Genomic DNA, 24,536 nt, shown 5'->3' with positions numbered 1-24,536 from the left:
CGTTAACGATACTGGTGATTGGAATCACCTGTATTGGATCAGAGAAACCTCAAAAATCATGCAGAACATACGGCCCTCCAGGACCGGAGAGCCCAGGTCTGGTGTAGACCCTTCTATCTAACAAGAGAGCGAACTGTGGTCATTGTGGTTTCTGTTAACGTTCCACCGGATGCTAACGTTAGCATAGCGCTAAATTTCCTGCCCGCTGCCATCAATAAACAGCAGCTTGCACACCCCGACGGAGCTTTTATCGTCGCCGGCGACTTTAATCAGGCATGCTTAAGGACTGTCCTTCCCAAATTCATTCAATACGTGGAATGAGCAACTAGGGGAAAAAACACTGGACCGTGTGTACAGTAAGATCAAACATCTAGTTGTTTTCTTTATCCTCACTGTAAAATGTGGGCCTGGAGTGCCATGTCTAATTTCGTTGTCACAATATATTCAACCCATGTTGTAACAATGACAATAAAGGTATATTCTATTCTATTCTATTCTATTCTATTAATTATTGAACAAGGATCCTGTGCACACACAAATCCCCCGACTCCCTGTTACCGGCATCCGATCGTTGCGAACCTTTAGCTACAGCTAAGGCAAGCCTTCCGAACCTGACTCCCTGTTTTTTGACTCCCGTACGTTTCCCGGCTTCGACCTGTTTCCGTTTGATCACGTCTCTGCTCCTGCGCCCCGGTGACCCGACCTGCTTTTCCCTCTTCGACACCGCTATCGCTCGCCAGAGAAGTGCCACTTCGGCGTCACGAACAACCTGCTCCCCACAATCAACGATCACTGGATCGTGGGTGCCTGCTTACGTCTCTTTTAAAATAAAACTAACGCAATTGGGTTCCCGTCTCCGTTCCTGGTTCATGACACAGAGCACAGAGAAAAACACAGAACAAAACATGCATCACGTGAAATTTTAAGTTGTATAGAGGATTCCTTGGAATGAAACAAGACGGAAATAAAGAACCTGATAGAAACATATCCTTATATCAATAAGTGTACATTGTGGAAAAGGAAGCATGAGTGGAAATGAGGTGCTGTGACCGATCGGGCATCTGTTGGCCCCAGGTCAGTTTCCGGCAGCTTGTAATTCAACACCACAAGCTGCCGCGCTCTCCTGTGTGCTTATTCATCATACTATCAGATCTGACGTTGTTAAAATCCACTCCGGGCTATTATTTAACAGATGCCCGGATTACAAAGACAAATTCATAGTTTTGTTAAACATGAAACACTTCCTGCACTTCCTACCAAACTGTGTTCTAACAATCCAATTTGGAAAGTTGTTAAGTCATCAATACTATCAGGTGGCCTTTTATGTTGCATAGAAAATTGGATTAAAACTAATTAGAGTGTGTAAAACGCAAACATTATAAGGACAGATGGCCCATGATAGTCAGGTGAAGACACTTTTAAAAGAAGACATGGGATGGAAAGTATAGACTGAAGACAATTTGGGTGACAAAAGAGGGTTACACAGCTTGGCTCCAAATAGCTTTTTGTTCCATTATTAACTCATTCACAAATAGCATAGTTAGATTACCAGGAAAAGCTTGTATTTCCCCCCTATTTTTACTAATTGTCAGAGAAAATGCACATTTAATAATTTGCTATAAAATGGCATAGTAAACTACGGAGGTTTCTTACTATTTGTCAGCTTTGCGCTATAATATATATATATATATATATATATATATATATATATATATATATTCCCAAGGCCCTACTGAGGGTAAGCGGTGCAGCTAATGAGATGAGATATATATATATATATATATATATACATATATATATATATATATATTAGTAAAAATGCATTATTTACTGTAATAAAAGTGTCGTTTCTAACAAAATTAAAAATGCTTTAGCATGTTCTTTGAAACAAAATAAAGCATTTTTATCGGTTAAACATAAAATCTGGAACAAAGTTATGCTTTTGACAAAATTCAAAGTTCAATAATGTCTTCAAAATCATTTGTTAAAATGCTGTCATTTTAGAGTAGACACATCTCATAATTAAATAATTACCTTAGATGAAAATTAACATGCAGGAAAGTTAAATCAAATTGCAAGATGATCTAGGCCAGGGGTCGTCAACCTATGACACGCGTGCCACTGCAGGGGTTAACCAGTGGCAGGCGAGCGCACGGCCAAATAATAATGATTATACTTTAAAAATGCCCATTTTTACCAGAAATTTTAGACATTTTCAGTTGCGCTCCGTGTTTTAACGCAGTCAACGAAACACACGCGCGATAAATGAACGAATCATGACGGCTCCTCGAGCGAAAACATCGCGTTCTTTCCAGCCAGTGTGGACAGATGACTGGGGCTTTGTGCAAAAAATTACCGTGCTGTTTTGTGCATTATACCCCGAGAGTGTTGTACCTCGTACATCAAGTGTTAAATGTTATTATGAGATGAAACATGAACATGAATTTAAGGCGGAGACATTAAAACGCGCTGTGTCCAGGTACGCTCGCGCATATGTGTGCTTGTGTGTGCTCAAGTGTGCGCGCGCGTGCCTTCTGCATTGCTGCCGTTATTTCAAGTTTTGATATTTTCTGCAATAAGATTTCATTGATCAATGGTATGATAGCTGTCCATAGCACTTGTTTTTAAATGGAATTCATTGTTGATGAAAAATGGTTGATTCTGGTATATTCTTGTGGCAAAAAGTTGAAGTCATGGATGGCTACAGGCCTTTCTACTTGTTATTCACATTCATTTTTTAGTTGATTGATGAACAAGAATAGTGGTAAATAAGTAAATATAAATTGGCCAGTTATGCCAGTGTTTTTCAACCAGTGTGCCAGGGCACACTAGTGTGCCATGAGACCTTGTCTAGTGTGGCGCTGGAATTTGCCCAATTTTATCTTACCAAAAAATCAGGCCATTATTCAGTATTTTTGTTATCTTCAGACGAGGAACTGTAATAGTCATCCATATCAGTAGGTGGCAGTAGATTTTTTATATACTTTTTATGTACTAATTATCTGCTCTTGAGGTAGCACAGTACATTTAATAACTTGATTTGTTTAACAAAGCGGTTTTAGATATTAATGTAAAAATAAAAAGATAAAGCACACCATTCTTTTTTATTTTAAGTATTACCTTCTTATTTATATAATAATTATCTGCTCATGAGGTAGTACAGTGAAATATTTGACATAACTTCATTTTGGAACATTTTCGACGGACGGAGTGCCTTTGAACTGGTTTATAAATAAAAGTGTACCTTGGTTCAAAAAGGGTTGGAAAACACTGAGTTGTACAATTAAAATGTATATCCATGTTGTATATTTGGACAGGTGTAAAATGACAGCTTTATTGGATATTGAAAAAATGTTATGCAAGTCATTAATCTTGGTGTGGCACACTGATTTACAAGGAAATTTGAAAGTGGCACTCCACACCGAAAGGGTTGCTGACCCCTGATCTAGGCAAATAGACTAATGTTAAAAACAAAAAACTGCCGTACAAACTACATTGGTTGTGTGATGCAAAGCGCCGCAACCAGTAGCGGAAAAATACATACACTTATGTGTTTTCCTTTTCAGTAGATTATGGTATATAAATCTGAGCAAGGGTGTGGCTCACAAATTGTCTGTTTCATCTTGTCTTAGCCTATTTTGTGCACAAGTGGCACAGTTATACTGGAAGAGCCAAGGGCCTTCCCAAATCTGGTCCAAGAATGAACCCTAATCCCCACAATGAATTTTTTTTAAGAGGAAATCTAGTGTCATAGTTTACTTTTTTCCTTACCCTCAGTGACTTAAAAGTTATAAGTGTTACTCACTCTCTCTTTGCTCTCGTTCCCTCAAGATGGAATCCAGCCACTTCTGCTTATCCTCTGCTGTTTTGGCCATGCAGACAAACCACTTGTTTTTTGCTGTGTTGTGGATTTTCCAGCCGTTGGTCACTGTGTAGTTGTTGCTGTGATAATCCGCTGCATAAAAAGATAAATTATACATATAATATAAATATTATATACATATATTTCATTATAGTCAAAATATTAAAAATGGGAGTATTCTGAAAACAAATAGATGCAAGGAAAATATTACAAATTGTATTTTCATATTTCATAAAAAAACGAGAAACACAGAGTATGGCATTGAAGTAATGTATAAACATTTAGCAGGTGATGAGCTAAATACGAACAATGTACATACATGCTAACTTTCATCGGACTTAACCCTGTTAGGACGTTATCCTCCCCGGGCCATGCCGCAAGTAAGCAGCAGCTGAATAATGAATGGTCTCTGGTAAATGGTAAAGTTAGCTTCATGGTCAATGGGCACGTCCTGCTTGTGATATTTTCTTAGTCCAATGTGGAGTTGCAAATTTTCCAAGCCATTGAGGGAATGTTTATTTGAAAAACAACACTTGGATGTGACTGGGAACTAGATTGCATAGTCTTGGATTTATGTTACACGTTAAGCCCATATACAGTATGTTAAGATCTTTGCAAATAAAATTTAAGCAAAAGCTAGGACTTCAGTGAGTTGAGTTTTTATCTTTGTGGGTTTGAGATTGCAAAATATTAGGGCAGCATATATGAGAACATACAAAAAAAGAGGAAACACGTGATACAGAGGAAGAGGATGTCTTTTGTACTACTGCATGCACATTGACAACAGCGCCTGCTAAAATGCACTGATACGTGAACCATATCTAGCCCACAGACTAGGCCTTGGCCTTTTGCATTTACCAGGATTTAAGTTTCACACTGATGTGAGGTAAGTTTTACACTTCAGAGTTATGGACACACCTTTAACAGATTACTGGTCAAAGTGGTACTCTGCAACGTGTGTGCTACACCTTCTCAAAGTCAACACAACAACACTCCACCCAAATGCCACAAACCTTCAGTGTGTATCAGATTTATATTAACTAGCCCTGAAAAATATAGACTACAAGTCAAGATGACACAAGACACATTTGAAGAATGATTTCTTGTTTGAAAATATATGGATATATTTTGAATGATTAAGAACTAAAAAAAACAGCAACCGAAATTGTGCACTACTTAGTGTCTGAGTATAACTGCATAGTAAAGAGGTGTTTTTCCATAACAGATCATGTATGACCAAAACATAAAAATGATGAGTGAACTAAACCCATGAGCTTGATTTTAATCTTAGGCTAAAACTTAGATTTCTGGACCTTACAACAATAGATAAAAAATATTTGTTATTCTTGAATATCCAGAATCTGCAGTGGAATTTTTTTGGTTTATAAAAAGGAACATGAAACAAGAAGTTCGTTTTCTTCCCTGATTAGACCATTTTTCTTACTTTCAGTTATAGTTTTTCTTATTTTTAGAAGAAAACAAGTAAGTTTGTATTTCTTATTTAATTAAAAATCAAGTACAATAAAATAAGAATCAAAAATCTAAATGTGAAAATTGTGATATGGCTGACAATAAAAAAAGGTTTAAAAAAAGAAAAAGAAAAAAACGAATCCTTACAATTATCTTGCAGTGGATAATAGAGCATGATTTTGGGGGGGGAAAAATTAATTTCGATTTTTCAGACCAGTATTTCAATTTCAATGAGATTTTTTTATTTTAGAAGAAAAAAAGCATTACTTATGCTACTTTTTTTTGGGGAGTACTTGACCACTGGATGAATGACCTACCAGAACATAACCCCTTTCAATTAGTGAGATTGAAAAATAAAAATACTAATGGCATCATGTCATGAACATGTTTTATAAGGAATACCTGGGATATGACAATCTTACATATTTTTATTTATTAAGATTTGAAAGAATAACTACCCATGGGGTCATTATTTTATCTCATGTATGCATTCAATGGTTAACACTAGTGACAGGGTGTTGAGAAGCAAAAAAGGGGCCTGATGATGTCACCAGTCACTGGTCCCTTTGGAGTCTACAAATGGCCACTTTTGGAAATGCCTAGACACACCCTTAGAAAAATGTGTAAAATAGAAATGTTTGGTTTTGCAGAATGTGATCAACTTTGACCTGAGACTAAGTAAGGCTTCATGATATTGTCCCATATTTTTCCATCTAATATGCTTATGCTACATCCACCAGCAGGCATGTGATAGCAAAAAAAAATTGAGGTGAGAATAAATACCTTCTGTTTCTGTGAGTTTCAACTGAGACCACTTCAATGTCAGTAGCACTTGCAGTGATTTTATTCAGCTGAGGACAAAACCGTCCAGATTATCCAAAAGTTCACCAACAGAATTCAATTTACTGGGTATGTCTTGAATTGGGATTTTAGGTGAATTTTACCGGATTGTTAATTGTGTTAAATTTGAGTAAACAGCGCCCTCCTCTAGGGAGCTTTGTTAGGGTTGTTGAAAAAAACGCAGTGTCTCGCAATTACATGAACACACTACGTCACATTGCAGCATCGATTATCCATCCATCCATTATCTGCACTGCTTATCCTCAGTAGGGTCGGGGGGTGCTGGACAGTGGGAAGGGGACACCTTGAACTGGTTGCCAGCCAGTCGCAGGGCACACAGGGACAATTTGCTCGCTCATCCACACTTAGGGACAATTTGGACCAGCCAATTAACCTGACATGCATGTTTTTGGAATGTGGGAGGAAACCGGTGTGCCCGGAGGAAACCCACACAAGCACGAGGAAAACATGCAAACTCCACACAGGAGGTTCGATCTCATGACCTCAGAACTGTCCCCCTACGCGCTAACCACTGCGCTGCCGTGCTGCCAGCAGCATCGATTAGATTTTCGTAAAAGGTGCAGCCCTGGTTGATAAAACTTATCCGTTTCCAATGTTAAGCCTTGGTTGAAATCTATGCTTTATTTCAATTTTAACGTTGTCAGGTGCATGTGCGATGCTAGCCATTTTATGAAGCCATTAGATGCAATATATAATTGTATAATTTCCGTGATCGAAGAACCAAGCATATTCACACAACCCGAGTCTCTTCATGTAATATTGCTGAGTAAACACCAACCAGTTCCATCTTCCACGTTTTCCACCTCCATCACCTCAGTGTTGATTCTGCCCCTGAACACATAGAGAGGACCGTTGATAGACTTGGTCCTCTTGGTGGACTTTTTTCCAGAAACCCTAGGAAATGAGACAGCATTGTGGTTACACTCAGCATGGAAAAACATCCACTGGTGGCAGTGAAACAGTGTTTACAACACTAGCATATTTACACAAACCTGAAGCATGAATCTCCTAAACAGAAACCATTTTGTAGTCTTTTAGTTGCATAGTTGACGATCAATAAACCTCCTAAACTTAAACCATGATTATTTTCTCCAAGCACTGTTTCTCACCTGGACTTCCTCTTACAGTAGACTAAAAGATTATCAAAGAGGAAGAACACTCGTTCTTGAATGTTCCCTGCTGAGATTTTCAAAAGATTTCCATGAAGCAGCAACTCTGTGCAGATATCCGTCAAGTTAGTCCCCTGTAAGAAGTAATATTGAAAATAGAGGAAATCAGCATAAGTCCAACAATTCTAATTGACAACATAACAACCCCAACAAACGTGACTTTTTTTAAATTTCATAGTTTGAACACATGCCGTGTGGCAGTATATTTTCCATGCAACCGGAATTTTACATGGGGAGTTATTATCTCCCCTGCAAAAAATCCGTAATGTGACCATATTCCAGGCCATCCTGCACTTAATGCAAATGTTGCATTTTGGTTGCAGGTGGTATGGAAAGGAAACAGTAAACAATAGTAGATGGTGTTTGCCATGCTTTATATTTTCCTAGGGGAAACATAAATCTCATTTCAGTGGGGGTGAGCAGACTAAGCCTTTATTCTGCACTTGGGGTATACCCTAAGCACGGGGCTATCAGGTAAAAGGAATGAGTTGGCAATCTGAATGATTGATTTATTTTGTTTTATCTCGTTTGTTTTCCTAATATTTTCATGTTAAATGTGAAAACAACTAGTTCAAGCAAGTTCAATAGTCTTAAAGGGATTACCAAATACTGTTTTTTTCAATTAGCCACAGAACGTGTAGTGTTCAATAATACGGTTGGGTTAGCCCCCGTTAGCTGTTCCCTGTTATCTTTGCCAGTTTCATCCCATTTTGGCTGCTTGCCATTTGTTGTACAATTGCTGCACCCACCTGCAACACAACACCTAGGGATTTTCCACATAAATTACAAAAACTTTGCTTAAAAGACTCAAATCCTTTTCAACTATAGTGACTGGCTTGCTAGGGTCCTGGTGTTCTTCACATGACATTACAGCTCAGGAAGTCAAAGACGAGACAGACTGTCTTCAAAATGCATTATCTCAGAAAATAATTGGAATATACCAGGGGTGGCGAACACGTGGCTCTAGAGCCGCATGCGGCTCTTGGCCAATAAGAATGAGGCCCTTTGCCTCATCATATTTTCTATATACTGTGGCTCATTGCCTTGTTTCATGATTAGTTGGTTTTTTTGTGTGTATTGAGGGTGGAGACTTTAGTTGAAATCAACACAAGAACAATACTTGTATTGTAAGGAGAGGAGTGTGTTTTGGGAAATAATGTTTTTAATTATGTGTGTTTGTGTGTGTCTGTTTGTCATGGCAGGTCAGTGCGTGGTGTGGCTCTTTGACTCTCACAGTTAAAAATTCCGTCTTTTTGTGTCAAACTTGTTCGCCACCCCTGGAATATACCAATGACATATATATAGATATTATGCAAAAAACATGTATTATTTTCTCATATTTTGTATGTTTTATAATTTGGGTATTGCTTTGAAGCCATGAGCAGTAATAATATTATACTGTATGTAAAAATATTTCAACAACATAATATAATGTTATGAATTGCTAAACACGAAGATAAAATCCAAGCTCATGAAGAAAGAAGCAGTGGAACTGTTATTATGTGGTGGCAAAAGAGCGAAGTACTTTCCAAGCATCCAAATTACATTGATCTGTTGTCATAAGCACTGCCCACAGGGTGCTTATTTGCATGGTATTTAGAGACTGCTATGGTATTCTCCATGCAAAGCAAACAAATAGTGGTAAAGCATACAGGACAAAACAAGACATACTGAAATTGAAAGCTCATCAGGTCTCATTACTCATTGTTAAACGGCTCGTTCCACTTATTATTATCCAAAACTAAATACACCCATATGTGGTAACCACCGCAGGCACTCACACATTTGACATCAGAATTGGCCCACACTGTGGTCTTAAATGTTTAGAAACCGCGGGAAACTCCTTTCAACAAGCCACACCCATGATCGAGTGTCCCTATTGTTTCCCAGGGGGTTGATTTTATGATGGAAGGTTGCCTGGACCTCAGCATAGAAACATATATCAGACTACAATCAACTTTTCTTCATGTTTACACAACCTAGTAAATATACAAGTGAATGTACATGAGGATTTGCTTATATTGGATCTAAAACAGACTGTGTACCAGTGGATTAGTCTTTCATTAAGTGCTAGAGGTAAGATCTAGCCCTACGACCAAGTCTAATTGACAGCATAAGAACAACCACATCAAATGTGATTTTTCTAATTTCGTAGTTTGAACACATGCCGTAATCAGACTTTTACATAATCTCCCCTGCAAAGAATCCTTAATTTTGTGACCACATTCCAGGCCATCCTGCACTCAATGCAAATGTTGCCTTTTGGTTGAAGGTGTTTTGGAAAGAAAACAGTAAACAATAATAGATGGGGTTTGGCTTGCTCTATATTTTCCTAGGGGAAACATAAATCCCGTTTTAGTGGGGGTGGGCAGACTAAGCCTTTATTCTGCACTTCGGGTATACCCTAAGCACAGAGCTATACAGTAAAAGGGATGAGTTGACAATGTAAACGGAGTGATTTTGTTTTATCTTGTTGGTTTTCATGTGAAATGTGAAAATTATGTTCACACAACCAAGTAAATGTACATGTAAATGCACATGGGGATTTGCATATATTGGATTTAAAACAGACTGTATACTAGTGGATTACACTTTCATTGAGTGCTAGGTGTAAGAGCTAGCCCTAAGACCAAGGCTTTGATCAGAAGGATCAAGCCCAAAGCAGACCCGAAGTTTCCTATTTTGTTTGTGAGGACTCGGGGGGAGAGGTGATTTATAATAACAAATTAAAGCTTGTCTTTTGTAACAAAATCTCAGTTAAACAAGATATTGAAGATTTCCATCTTTTATATTTTTGTGTCTGCAGGGATTACATTAACTGACAATTTTCAATGAATGAATTTTTTTTTAATGTAATTGATGGGCACATATTAAGACCATCTGTCATTTTGACGGGTTGAAAATAAAGCCATTAAACAGAGCAGCAGTTCATCTTTAAGAGAAAAGTGTGGCAATTTATGAAAGCAAGCAAGCAAGAGAGCGAGACAAAGAAGGACAATGACGAGTTATTGATAATTTTTTAAAAGGCAGCGAGTGAGAAGCCCGGCTTGACCTGACCTTAATGATGAACATGTAGGCCTATCCCGAAATTTTGGTCAGGTCCGGCGTGAGCAATGGCTTTAGATCTTACCTCTGATAATCGCTACATGTGAAACGCATAAAAGTAAACCCTGAGCAGTGACTAACAAGGGATAAGATGGTGAGTGGTTTTCAGAATGTATTACACGAACACAAGGTAAGTGTCCAAAAGATGGTACTGATGGTAACCTATTAAGTGACATGGTTGCACATGTAGGTAAAAGCCATTCGTGCAAAAAAAAAAAAGGGTTTGTAAGCGGGCTGGGCAAAAAGGTTGAATGAGTAAGTTGTGAACTTTTAAAATAATTATCATATAAAGTCTCCAGCCATGCTTGACCAGTAGTTGGTGATGTCACGTAATTTTGAGACGTTACGCACAGCAACACATTTTTGGGCTGGCCCTTGATGGAAACATTTTTTTTTTTTTTAACATTTTTGGCCTGCCAGACACGCAAACAGTGAGCAGTGTGACTCTGTTAGATCCAGTGGCAGAGCAGTAAACATTGAGAGGATAAACACCAACGGTGTTGTGTCCTCATATTACCTGCCGTTAAATCTTTACAGCATCCTAAGCACTCTTGTGAATAGTCAGTAATATAACATGATTTATAAAACTGCGAAGCTTGTTATTAAATCTACATTACAACTAGTCAAGTCAAGTCAAGTCATTTTTATTTGTCTAGCCCTTAATCACAAAGCGTCTCAAAGGGCTGAACTACTCAAGAGTATTTATTTACATTCCCTCTATACAGAGCAATTCGTTTTGTTTTGTTTTTTTAGTTATTTTCTGGTGGACTATGACCGTTTTCAAATGTTGACATTTTTCTAGAGGGCAAAATTGAGACCGTGGTTTGGTTTTTGCAAGTAAACAGCAGGATGTAAGAGTGAGGCCCACTCTCAGGGTCTATCCTTCCGTTTTTCTAATACTCCCCTCCCTTCAAAGGTCCCTTAATGGAACCGCCCCGCGCAACAGTTAGTGCTGGTAGGTCGAGAGCTCAGCATCCTCCATTTCTTCTGATTGGGCCGAATGCCTGTTGGCATCCTCATTGGCGCCCTGTGTAGGTGGATTGTCCCTGTGGTGCCTCCTGAGACAAGGCCTCTGTTGTGGTGGGTGAGAGAGGCGTGAAAAATGCACTCGACCCTTCATTCGGCTCCCAAGCCCCATCCGTGCCCCTGTGTTGGCTGTTGTGGTAATTAACTCTTTAAACATTATGGTCACTTTAATGTATGTTGCTTTGATTAAAACATACAAAAATGTGTACCACTGCATATTTCTTTGGCATTCCAATTTCCACACAAAGTTTTTTTTAACTTCAGTGGGCCTATTGCAAGATGGCGGAGAAATACGTACCAAACTAACTATTTTCCTAAATCGTTCTCACTTTCAAAATTCTTTAGTGCACAATCATACTTAATCTCCATTTAATTTTTACATGTGATGTTACAGTACAAATTATCCATTAGGATGCTTACATTCGGTCACTCGAATTGACGTTTTTATTGGCAATTTGTAACTTAAAAAATATACAAAGCCTCCCAGGAAAGTATAGCTATATACATGTCACAGCTGCTTAATTTACCCTCTCCAGTTGTCCAACCCATCAAAGTAATTAATTCTCTTAAAATGTGTGACTTGTTAGCAACACAAATTAGTATGTGGATGTAAAAAAGTCAACGATACGTACTGTATGTCACAGAAGAGGCATACGAAGGGGAATGTATTTCTTTCCACCCCTTCCCCTACATATTTCCCAACCTGATTACAATTGTCACGCTCTCTCTATGCTGTCACTCTGCCCTTGTTCTTACCTCCCAGCCTTCAATGTGAGACTGCAGCTGTTCCAGAGCCTCCAGTTTCTCCATCTGTCGCTTAGTCTCATTGATGTTGGAGCAGACAGCCTTCATGGCCTGCAGAGCTTCTTCCACAGCAGGATAGTCAGCATGCTTTTTAGGAGTCCGCTTCAGTAACTCCTGTGGTGGACAAATAGAAGGGTTGATGTGCTGAAATGTTTAAAACAATTTTAAAACTACAAAAAAGTACGTGCATTAACCAGATATTACATAATTTCTCGACTGAAACCAATGATTAGAGCATAAGATTAAATGTTATAAAATGTTCGGTTTTTGGTGATGTTTTACCTTCAGGAGCAAAGGGTACTTGCAGATCCGCTGGATGGGTGTGAGAAGATAGCCTTCCAATGGAATATCTGTGCTCTTCTTCCCCCCCAGTAGCATACAATGCTGTGGAAGAGACATATTTACTTGCAAATACATAAATTAACTTACACCTGCTATAGAGGAGAACAACTTTGAAAAGCTTTTGTATTTTTACAAAAGAAAGGCTAGATACCCATAAGAACTCTTCTCAGCAGTCAGTTTTTGCGTTTTGGGCATTGCAACTTGTAGAAGCTGATGGGAGGATGTAATTTTCACTTTCATTGTTATTAAAAATGAAGTCTTTGTCAATTTATTTAATTTTCAAGTAATTACTGTTACTGTCATAGGAATTCCATCAGTAATAAATCACTTTTTCTGAGGAACCAACTTCCAGATTCATCACAATTCTGTCTGATGGTGGAAAACAGACATACTCTCTATATTTAAGAGCAAAGAAATATGTATAATTCCTTTTACTAAAGTTTATACTGTATTTCAACCTGGATTCGGCTTGTCCAAAATCAACCTTTATTATTTAAAACCGGCTTGCTTCACATTCAAAAATATGTTATTTGGTCTGGTATTATGGCTATTACTTTTGTATTGTTTTCTTCGATTAATGTCATAACACATTTGCAGCATGGAGGCAATTTATGATGACAGCAAAAATAACAAAAACAAAAGGAGTCAAGTACCACAAATACAGATCAGTAAAGCAAAAGGTCTCATCAAGGAGCCAACAATAAAGTCTGAGATTGCAGGTTATATTTCCATTGCTTTTTATACAATGGAGTTTAAATTAAACACGCTGGATGTATAACAACAACTACCGCATTTGCTATTTCCGTTAGTACTATTGGTTGACATATTGTTAATTTGTCACAATTATGCTACAATCCCGTTGGTGAAGGAAGTCGGCTCTATTAAATGTTTTCCTTTTACTTATTCAAAGTAATTTTGTTTTGTTACATTTTTATACATATGGAGCAACGCTTATATGTAGACAAAAACTCGTACAATGACCAAATGCTGAAAATCTGTACCAGATCATACATCCCAAAAGTGTCAATTGTAGCAAATAATTGGGTCAGGACTTTTGTTTTACAAAAGCAGAACATTAAACAATTAAAGATGAAATATTATTTAACTTTGATGTTTAGGAAATTCAACCCAGGCGAGTTATTTGTGTATGCAAGCTCTCTCTCAATACTAGTGAGTTATTGAAGACCCTATTGCAGCGGTCACCAACCTTCTTGAAGCCGAGAGCTACTTTTTGTTGCTGACTGGCACGGAGAGCTACCATTTTTATGTACATTTATAAAATAACAACTTATGTTATTACTTTGTTGCTACTGTGTTATGACCAGGTTATAATAATAAGAGGTTACGTCAACCACTAAAACATCATGTCAGTTAGAAATCAAATATATTAGAAAATCGCAATGACTCATCAATGGTGAGCTATTTTCAGAAGTTGTCCACAGGCTACTCAGGTGATCTTATTGGGCTACCAGGTTGCCCGTGGGCACCGTGTTTGAGACCCATGGAATAGTGTGTCCTGAGACTGATTTTTGATTGTTAGAGGTATTATTTTAACCTTTTCTCTCTTTTCTATGTTTCTCTTCCCCCCTTTTCCTTTTTTCTTCTTTCCTTTTTTTCTCTTTTGTGTCTGTGCAAAAGGATTTGCAAAAAAATGAGGGGAAAGTAATGTGGTGTTTTGGTCCCTTTGAGTCTTGTGCTTTTTAGCACTAGTTTTCGGTTGGACAACACCATTAAGGGACGTGTAGTGGTCAAATATTACACACTGTACCTTTAAGTTCTAAGGAGTTTCTACATCAAACTTTGTAATGTCTGCCGATCTTTTATCAAAACTGGTGATATAACATTGGTTTTATTGTGTCATGTTTTTCTAGATTGAAACATATTTTTGGGACAATGTTTCTGTAGTGCAAGGTTACACTGCCAAATCATTGAGGCCAACAACATTCTTTTTAGCTAAATCCGACACGCAAATACACAGATGATGTGAAATACTTCAGTTAGCCAAAGCGAAAACTGAACAGTAAGTCAAAAGTCAACAGAACATTGTTACGCTGAACCTGCTGTTTGCAGACATACGGGTGAGAGGGAAGCCACGGACTGCCACAAACATCTGGCAGCAACAAAGGCATGTACATCAGTTCATTCTACCAATCCCATCATGGCTGCCAGCGATTTTGCAGCTGTTTGACCCCCACTGGCCTCCTATATCCCCCAACTCCCTCCAAGTCTGTAGAAAATGTCCTCAGCAAATCCTGGTCACCACTTTGAGCTTATTGTCTGGGGCCCAACGTTTGGGGTGTCAAAACATGGAAACAGCTGGCAGCGGAAACACTACAAGAGTATCACACAAAGGTGACCTTGATGGCAGTTCCATCCTGCCTGGACAGGAAGAACCCCTATGACCCTGTTCTGGGCTTTTTTATGCAAGTGTTTAAACATGGAAATGGGTTTGGCGTAACGAGAGGAAAAAAGAGGAGGCGGGAGATGACTAGAGAAGAAATATTGCGTATGACACAGGGACATTTGGAGAAGCAAATGACGAAGCAAAATAGGTCAAACGTGAGGACATGCAAACTTAACCTGCTCGTAAAATATACAGTCCATAAAGTCAAGCATGATAAAATATTTAATCAACTGATATTAAGCCCACTTCACATCCCACCAAAAAATAATCATCAAAGATAGTAGAGTATTTTTCCTAAATAAAACGCAAAATAATGTGTTTTTATTATTTAAAAAAACTTTTAAAATAGACATTGCGATAGTACACTACCGCATCAATGAGTGCAAAAGAGCTTCTTACCAGGAGGAAGGTCCTTATGTGTGGAATCTTGTTCAGTTCCATAAGGAGCCTCAAAGCCTTCTCATGGTTGCTACAATACTCGCCATACACTGAGAAACTCTCTCTCTGCAGAAAAGAAGAAATAATACACAATTGAGATTTTTTTTCTTGTATTTGTCTTTGCTGATTGCTTTGCAAAACAGTAACAAATTGGGTTGAAAAATGTTGGAAACCCCTGATCTACAGTACAAAATGGGCTACGGTTTGTCAAATTACCTTAGTAAACTACAACTGTTGTTGCATGTATAACTTCCCCTGCCTATGTTTACACCCTGACGTAATATCTATCCCTGACGTCAACAAATAGTCACCTCAAGTTAAGTTGTGTTCTTCTATTCACCGGATCAAACTTAAACATGATGATGGTGAAAGACACCACTTGTGCCCAGAATAGCTCTCAAAGTCTTTGATAAACATAAAGCTTGGTTTAAATTCTTCTTTGCTGGAATGTTATTCCTTACGCTGGATGAGAGGTTTGTGTCACGCTCTGAGAAATGAAAGCATAATGGCTGTAGTTCAGAACGTATAATGATGTGTGTGTTCAAGGACTTACTGAAGAGACGCCCAGATTGAGCAAATATTGACGCCTTTCATTTCTTGTCAAACATGGTATTACGTTAAAGACTTTACAGTTGGACTTAACCTAAGGGCAGTGTCTATGTATGATTTATTGACTCCAATAACGGATTTCATGCAGTTAAAAGGAACCAGCATGTACTATCTATAGTTGTGGGACTTGGTCAATGAAACGCTCAGTCTTTGAATAACAATGATTGACAGTTGACCATCTGGAACAATGTGGGAGGTTAATCAAATCCCAGTCATGGTGTTGACCTCGACCGGGGGTCAAGGGCTACGACAGGAGGGTGCCAGACGTGGCCGACCTGAGAGCTATCTGTGTTGAAGGTGACGAAGGTCACGGGCTGCAAAAGGGAAGTGTAATGGATATGCAGCAACAAAAGGGGTGTCGCTTGGTAAGCATGATACCTCCAAAAGCACAACACATAAACACTGAGCCACAAGTCATTTGAGAAACATACACAGTATGAATACAAAATAAATACTTATTTTCATTATTGATGTTGAAAATATCCAAATACATAATGTTTCTTTTGTTCATTCAAGCTATGCAGTCATCTACTTTTTAAGTAATCGATATATTCCTGAGCAGTTAAGGGACTAACGCATTACAAAGGTATACGTTCCTAAAAGTTTTATCAGCAACAAGTGCTGTAACGTGTTATTACAAAATTTAGTAACTAAACTGTAGTTACCACATAGTGCATTACGCTGTCATTTCTTTAAAAGCAAACAATGTAATACTCTGTCTTCTGTTCTTCTCGGTTCATCTTTTGATCAGCCGGCAACACAATGATAAATTAACAATCAAAGAAATGGTGGACGTGTTTTTATCTACCTGCAAAGTACAACTGAATCAAGTAACAGTGGCGCTGTCTCAAGCCTTTTATTTGATATTCTCCCAACTGTATATGCTCATATCTAAGCCGTATTTACTACTGTAAACTAAAATACTGAAGTTAGGGGGTCAGTTAAACTGCCCATATTTGATTGTGTGTCACCAGTAGCGAATGGTTGGCAGTGTGTGGGCAGGAGCCGTGGCTCATACATGAACAACTAAAACAATGGAGAAAACATGAGTGCAGAATGTATAGTTAAAAGAGTGCGGAATTTTGCAAGATTGCCTTAAGAAAGAAAACATCTTGGACATTGCCCAGAAATGGAAATGGAGAGGCAAAATGAGTATGGAGTATCTCGGCTGTGTTAGTTTGCAAGCCCTCAAGATTGCACAAGGCCAAGCGATATGAAGGCTTCACTGCTTCCATAGATTGGTACACACCAGGGCCCGGGAACCTATGGCTCACGAGCCATATATTGCCCTTTTCATGAGTACGTATGGCTTAGAGACAAAATTGATTGCATGCAAATTTTCTCCATGTCAAATAATTGTAGCCTATTGAAATGCACGCAAATTCCAAAACAACATTAAGGTTGGAGCTGTACTGTCCTGTTTATATAGTGCACATTTTAACCATTGTATAAAGTCAAAATGTCACACCAAAGAAAACTTGTTTTTGTGATGTTTTTACAAATAAATGCTTGCACCTTGTTTTGAAACCATTATTCATGAAAGAAATGAAGGTAAAACTGATCCTCAACGATCTTAAGTCATTGTCAGAGGGAGACAAGTTTAAAGTTGTATATTTATTAATATTTGGGACACAGGCTCTGGCATTATTTTTTTTTTTATAAATTGTACTAACCCATCAAATGTGAAATAAAATGAGCTGTGAAATAAGCTTTTGTCAGGAGAGCGGGTTTAGCGGTTTTGTTGAATTTTGCCTCAAAATATATGGTGCGGCTATTTCCAAAGATAAAATCAAAATATTTTGCTTTTCGGGCTCTTTGAGTCAAAAAGGTTCCCGGCCCCTCATGAACACTTTTACTTCTACAGTATTTATTTTATGATGTGGCTCGTTAAAGCAGTATTAGGTGTCGGCTCCAATGTGAGTATTTACTGTAATCGGTAAGTGGATATATTGTATCAGAGTAACGCGCTACTTCTGGGTGTCAGTAATTCTGGGGGTAACAAAATTACTTTTTAAAAGGAGTAACTCGTAACTGTAAGTCATATTTTTTTCAGAAACCCACCCAACACTGTTTCTGAGGGGCATTTTCTTTGAGGAAAAACTGATTTCAGTTGAAGCAACATTTCTAGGGAGCATTTAATGAAATACTTAATGAAATCTGGAGAGGAAATTTCCTCAGTTGGACTAATTAATGCTGACATAACCTGCTAGTTGTAGTTAAATTTGTCAAAGAAATGGATGTGCCATACTGCACAAAAGAAAAATGCAGAAATCTATACGTTAAAATGTTTAAATCATGTGCATGATTACAAATACGAATGTGCTTCTACCATTTCAAGGTGTGATGCAATAATCTAGCCTAGATGTTTTTGTTGGTATGGTGCAAAAAACATTTAAATACAATATATACTATATTATGAGTGGTTTTGGATTTATTGCTTTGTCCTAGTATCTTTAACAATCTGTTTTATCAAATCCTGCATGTAACTTTGCATCATCCTTTCCTACAATCGAGTCGTTTACTACTATAGTAAACTTCAATTTAAAACTAAGACCCAAATTCATGCACAAAGTCTGACCATTCTATGGCCTGGTATGACAGGAAGGAAACAAAAAAATGCTGTGATCAATTTTTCACTGTGACAGACGGAACGACCTTCGCAACTTAGGCTCAAGTGTGAAGGTCTCAACTGATGGGCCAATTGAAGGAGTCACCCACAAATACTTTTAACGGAAGTCTCGTTGTACAGCAAGTATTGCTTCAGTTGGTTGTGCATACAAGTGTAGTGATATCTAGAATGGTTAAAAAAACAGAACAAATAGAACAACTTTGAAAAGTAATTGTCTTATTTTCTTTTAGAGAGGCCAAATTATATAATATGCATTTCTAGATTAACATGTTATTACCATGTTATCACTATTTTATTGCCAGGTGATATTTATTATATAATTATACTGTGTTTTGTCTTACTTTTATCTTATTACCTTAACTTTTCTTAAGTTAATCTTGTATTCTTATCTTTTGATATTTGAAATATTCTTTTATGGATACATGTATATAGTATCCTAGATTTATTACGCTGGTAACTGTGTGGACAGCAAAGTAAGAATTTCATTGTACAGGGAATTGTGGTTCTTTACTGTGTATATGACAAACACTTTGAATGTCTTTGAATCTTTGAATTAGACGTTAAAAAAAGGCCAGTCAACCACAAACACATCATGCCAGCAAGAGATTAAATGTACTTAAAAATCACAATGACACATGATATATTTCCAGAACCAGTCCGTGGGCTACTCAGGTGGTCTCAGGGGGCATCCTGGTGCAAACGACAACCGCGTTGGAGACCCCTTCTCTGAATATATCCTCTCGTCTATTAGAAGCTAAAATACACTAAAAATACATACCCGTACTTGAAAAAAAAGGGAGGGAAAGACTGTTCAGTTCAGCACCTTCAAACAATTTTCTTCATAACTAAACACTTTACGCAAAGTAGAATGAACTTGCTTGTGTTATTTGACTTAATGATCTCTCTACAGGTTTCCTTTTTCGGTATCACTTTGTTGTCTTTTTTTTTTACCCCCTTAAAGCCTTCTTTGTTGTTTTAAGAGAATGTGATAAATGATACACTTAAAATTAACATCTTGTAATACAAGTCACACCACAGGAAATGGTGCCCCTCGACCCTAATGGTTAAGGGATCCAACCAACCAAAAAATATACCTGTCAGTGATTTATCATTTTATATTGCGCTTTTAAAGCAAATCCGTGCAATATAAGCGGTTTATTTTTTATTTTATTTTTCAGTTTTTAGCCAAGTGTGTCAGATTTTCTGTTTTGGTCCCAAATTTCAATTCTAATGCATACTTCGCTGTTGCACCCTAATGACTCTAAATTCTGAATGCAGCATTATGTTAGTTCAATTAAGGTGAAGTTGCTTGGGCAAATAATTATTTACCCATATTTGGCTGCAGCTTTTTGTCACTTGCTGTCAGCTAAAAAAATACATCTGAGTGGATAGTGAGAGCCAACCACCATAACCACCATAACAAGGCATTAGATCTTACTTAAGATGCCAGAAACACTTATTTGCAAAGTGTATTCTGATAAGTTCAACAGTCTCTCCACATCTATCAAACAAAAGTTAGAGATTGGAGAAAACGAAGTCTTTCAAAAATAAAAACTACGGAAGCTCTTTTACATACACCAGAGACTGTTTAACCTATTGGAAAGCAGAAAAAAAAAATCGCACTATGCAAATCACTGTATCTGGCACCGTGATTAAAAATTGTGTTATAATGTGAGGAGCTATAATGCCTTTTTGTATTTTATCTGTAGCTCTGGTGGTTTAGTGGTAACGTGTCAGTGCTTTCACTGACACTACTCTGGTTTAATTACTGTTCCACATAATGATTTGCGATTTTGGTCAGTGACATTTATCTACTGATCAATCTTTGCATTATTATGTACCGAAAGTTTAAAAATAGCCTAAAGGTTTCATACGAATACACACAGCAGCTCTTACTGTTGTGTCAATTTCATATGCCTTACATGTCAATTGTCTGTAGCTAGGCATGATTGTCAAAGATGTAATTCAAAGTCCGAGAATTACTGCAGCAGACTTTGGCACGGTCCCCATCTGCACTAGTTTAAGGCCTTGGTAAAAGTTGACTTGCAAATAGTTTGTCAAAGAAGGCTAAAATGAGTGAAGCCAAGCTGGAGATGAGTGCGACCAGCAGAAAGTTATTGTCCCCTCGCAGACTGACGCAGCGGCTCTTCCTCCCCGGACACACAGAAGTGTCTTTGTTTGTCCCCACAGGCCATACGAGTTCAAACAGAGGGGAGCGGTGGCAGTGGTGACTGGGGTGCGTAGCAGGATGGATGGGTGGAATGATTACAAAGAAAGAGCCAAGGAAACACTGTTTATTTATATCTTTCAGGACTTTCTGTTTTCTACATTCTTTCACATTTGTATGTGGTAGCATTAAAAAAAAGTTTAATAATTACATAAAATCTGATTATTTTTTTGTATTTCATTTGCAACCCTGGTGGTCTAGTGATTAGGATCCGGCGCTCTCACTGCCATGACCTGGGTTTGATTCCCTTTTTCATTCAAAATTTTGTGATTATGGTTAACATATTTCTCGACTGATCAATGATTGCACAAACACGGTATACTACTGTAAATTTTGGGCATAATCTGCAAGTTCTAAAAAAAAAAAAAAGTAGAAAAAGTTATGAGAGAATAAATATGTTAATTATGTGTAAGGTCTGTTGTTTGTCTAAATAGGTGCCATCTTAGGAATAATATTTAATTTGGAGGTAAAAAAAGAAAAGAAAAAAGCATGTTAAATGTCTGATGACCCATTGCAAGTTGCCAAGTGTGGTGTAACTTAAAAAACAAGAACCATAATGACTTGTTTTAGCCACTAACTTTTTTTGAACCCGCAACATGTAAACATGCTGGAGAGGATGCAAGTTTAAGGAGGAGGTTGATGATACAGGCGCATGTGTTTGTCTTGATGAGTAGGGGGTGCTGGAGGCAAAGTTCAAATTACGGTTATTTTCGAAACGTTTGTGGTTTCGGGTGAAAAGTGTTAGTGTTTTGCATGCCTATCGAGTTTTTGTTTATTTGTTTTTGCACGGTTGCACTTACAAACTGGAGGAACACATGTCCCAGTGCATGATTGGGCTGTGGCTCAGGCTGCAGTATGGTCTCCAAAGAGGACAACACTTTCTGGTGTAATTCCAGGATGTCCTCGATATTGGAAAACAGAATCTGTAAGGTGATTACAAAAGTCAGGATAGAGAGGATTGGAGAGATGAAGTTAAAAGGAAAGGGGTGCGGAAGGATGTGACCAACAGATGGATCAAGACGAGGGGCAGAAATTTTGTAGGAAAAATACAAGAAACATAAATTTAGTGTTTAGGAAAATACTGACTCAACATTTAAAAACATTAATCGTACCTTGACGTGTTCCGGGGAGAGACATTGTTGGTCATCTGCAGTTTGCCGAATTCTGTGCAGAAATGCCTGGCAAAAATATGCAAATACGGTTACTATGCTTATAAAAGCGTAGTAAAGGAAAATAACCAGCCTGTTTTGAAAACATGTCGTTTGTCACATAAGTTCTTTGTATGTGAGTGCATGTGTGTAAATCTTTTCAGTATTTTGCGCTGTTTGTACTTTTTTTTTCCTTTTATGTTTGATGACATGCTTGAAGTTTAAAAAAACTGCAATAAATGATCCCAAATTGCAGAGTTGTCAGGCCTTATGTGTACTCTTTTCATTCCGACATTTCCAAAATGTCCAAAATCTTGGTTTGTGGAGACAAACATTGCCAACTGACAAAACAGATTGATGGCCTTTAAGCATTTAAACTAAATGATTTTTAAGCATTTTTGTTCTTACAATCAATACTTTCATGAATTTAAAAAATCTTGTTGTATAAAATGTAATTGAACGTCTAACAATTTCTGATTTCTGTTTGTATAAGCTATGATAATAATACTTATAATAATAATTATTTTCTATTAATAATAATAAAAATAAACACAATGCTAACAACAATAACAATAACAATAATAATGACTCGCTGACATCTGATCTGCCTTTACATTAGAAAAACATGACCGAATCCCTACCTTCTATAAGTACCTTACGCGAGATTGCATTTACTGGGGGGAAAAAAACAGAATTGGATAATAAGCAACAATGCAGGGAAGTATACTGCCAATACAATGTTATGCATAATTATCTGTATCATTTGAAATCATTGGTACAATACTGAATAATTCCTGAATAATTTTATAGTGACAGTTCTAAAAGCAAGATGCTGATTTTCTTGAAATGTATTTAGCTATTGTATTTTTAAGAACTTTTTCTTTTACCAAAATAGAACAAAATACAAAAAAAGCCCACATTTAAAAAAAACAAAAAACTAACAGCATAATATGGGCTCTTTTTGCCTCGATTCAAGGAAATGGCTACAGGCCAAAGCAGGAAGAATAGTGTGTCAAATTCAAGTCAGAAATCGAACACAGACAGAACGTCAAATTTAAGTATAAAATGTGTCGCTATGGTGACGTGTTTATGCCGTTCTAACATGGAAATACAACACTGTATCTGAAATGAGTTGCTAAACATTAGTAGAACATAACATTTACAATTTATTTTAATACATTTCTACAGAGCCAGCTACTGAACGTTGATGTCAAAGACAGAAACCAAAATAACTATTTCACTGTGGAATTTTACTTCCAATACAACATTCATTTGGACAGGTAACTTAAAATTAGTTTTACCTGGTTATATCAGTATCAGAAATTATTTTTCCCCCATTTTATTAACACTCCACTTATTGAAACATAAATATTTTGTTTGTTTGTTGTACATGATTCAATTGTTTGTTTGTTTGTACATGATTCAGATTGAATCGTTTCTTGTACATGATTCAATTGTTTGTTTGTACATGATTCAAATTGAATCGTTTCTCCGGCGCCGTCACGAATGGCAGCCACTCCAGCAGCTCCCGTGTTATTTTCGATTGTTCTCAGTTATTTTCGATTGTTCTCAGCTTAGGGATGCTGCTGGAAAAGTGAATTTCCCTTCGGGGATGAATAAAGTATCTATCTATCTATTTATCTATGAGCCAATAGAATTGTTTCGATTGGAGTAGTAGGGATGTGATTACATGCTCGTCAGTGGCAACTGTGACGATCCAACAAAGACATCAACAAAAGAGGGATGTGAATATTTTCCTTTCTACAGTGTCCTTTTCTTTTGTCACTTATCTTTCATCTGATCATCTTAAACGACCTACACACCTCTGACTTTAGCTCCTGACAAAAAGAGTCAGTGCGACAAAGCAGACATGTCAATTCAAAAACCACAGAATCAAAATGTTCCATGCACACGCCTCCATGCTCATCCTCCTTCCTTTTCCTGGCAACATAATGAATGGTGTTGCACTATGATTGTTGCTAAGGTCCAGGACCTAGCTATGGAATTGAGCTATTGATCACTTATCCCAGAAAGGAACGGTGTGTAAGGATTAATAATCCTAAAATCAAAGTTCTACAATATTGATTTAATTACATAGTGGATGACTGCATTCGTGTGTTGAAAAGTGTCAATGTACTTTGGGAACAATGTTCTGCAAAAACAATGAAGTTGTGGCCATGTAAGATTTTTTAAATATTTTTCAACATATCAATCACTCAATTTTCTCCACCTCTTATCCCCTCTATGGACGCTGGGTTGCTGGAGCCTATCCCAACCATCTTCTCACAGTGGGCAGGGGACACCCTGAACTAATCGCCAGCCAGTCGCAGGGCACACAGAGGGAGACAACACACTCGATCATTCACACCTAGGGACAATTTGGACCAGCCACTTAACCTGACCGGAGTGCCCGGAGAAAAACCCAGAAGGCACATAGAACAT

The 24,536-nt window shown here is 37.6% G+C and overlaps 1 protein-coding gene across 3 annotated transcripts in view; it reads right to left on the bottom strand.

Annotated features, from left to right (window-relative positions):
• The window catches only part of prex1 (phosphatidylinositol-3,4,5-trisphosphate-dependent Rac exchange factor 1), a 110,180-nt gene that overhangs the window by 62,849 nt on the left and 22,795 nt on the right, over positions 1-24,536 (bottom strand). For all 3 annotated transcript variants that reach the window (XM_088331579.1, XM_088331580.1, XM_088331582.1), the window contains exons 2-9: positions 22,059-22,124; positions 21,747-21,869; positions 15,443-15,547; positions 12,580-12,681; positions 12,250-12,411; positions 7,303-7,436; positions 6,972-7,087; positions 3,806-3,955 (exon numbers count right to left, since the gene is read on the bottom strand). In XM_088331579.1, the coding sequence (XP_088187705.1) occupies positions 3,806-3,955; positions 6,972-7,087; positions 7,303-7,436; positions 12,250-12,411; positions 12,580-12,681; positions 15,443-15,547; positions 21,747-21,869; positions 22,059-22,124 (958 nt within the window). The remainder of the gene's footprint in view (positions 1-3,805; positions 3,956-6,971; positions 7,088-7,302; positions 7,437-12,249; positions 12,412-12,579; positions 12,682-15,442; positions 15,548-21,746; positions 21,870-22,058; positions 22,125-24,536) is intronic.

The sequence above is a fragment of the Urocampus carinirostris genome, chromosome 3 (genome assembly GCF_059441175.1).
Source record: "Urocampus carinirostris isolate Australia breed hairy pipefish chromosome 3, RoL_Ucar_1.0, whole genome shotgun sequence".
Classification (NCBI taxonomy): Eukaryota; Metazoa; Chordata; class Actinopteri; order Syngnathiformes; family Syngnathidae; genus Urocampus; species Urocampus carinirostris.
Note: the sequence above shows the minus strand (reverse complement) of the source record. Positions and strands in the feature narration are given on the sequence as shown.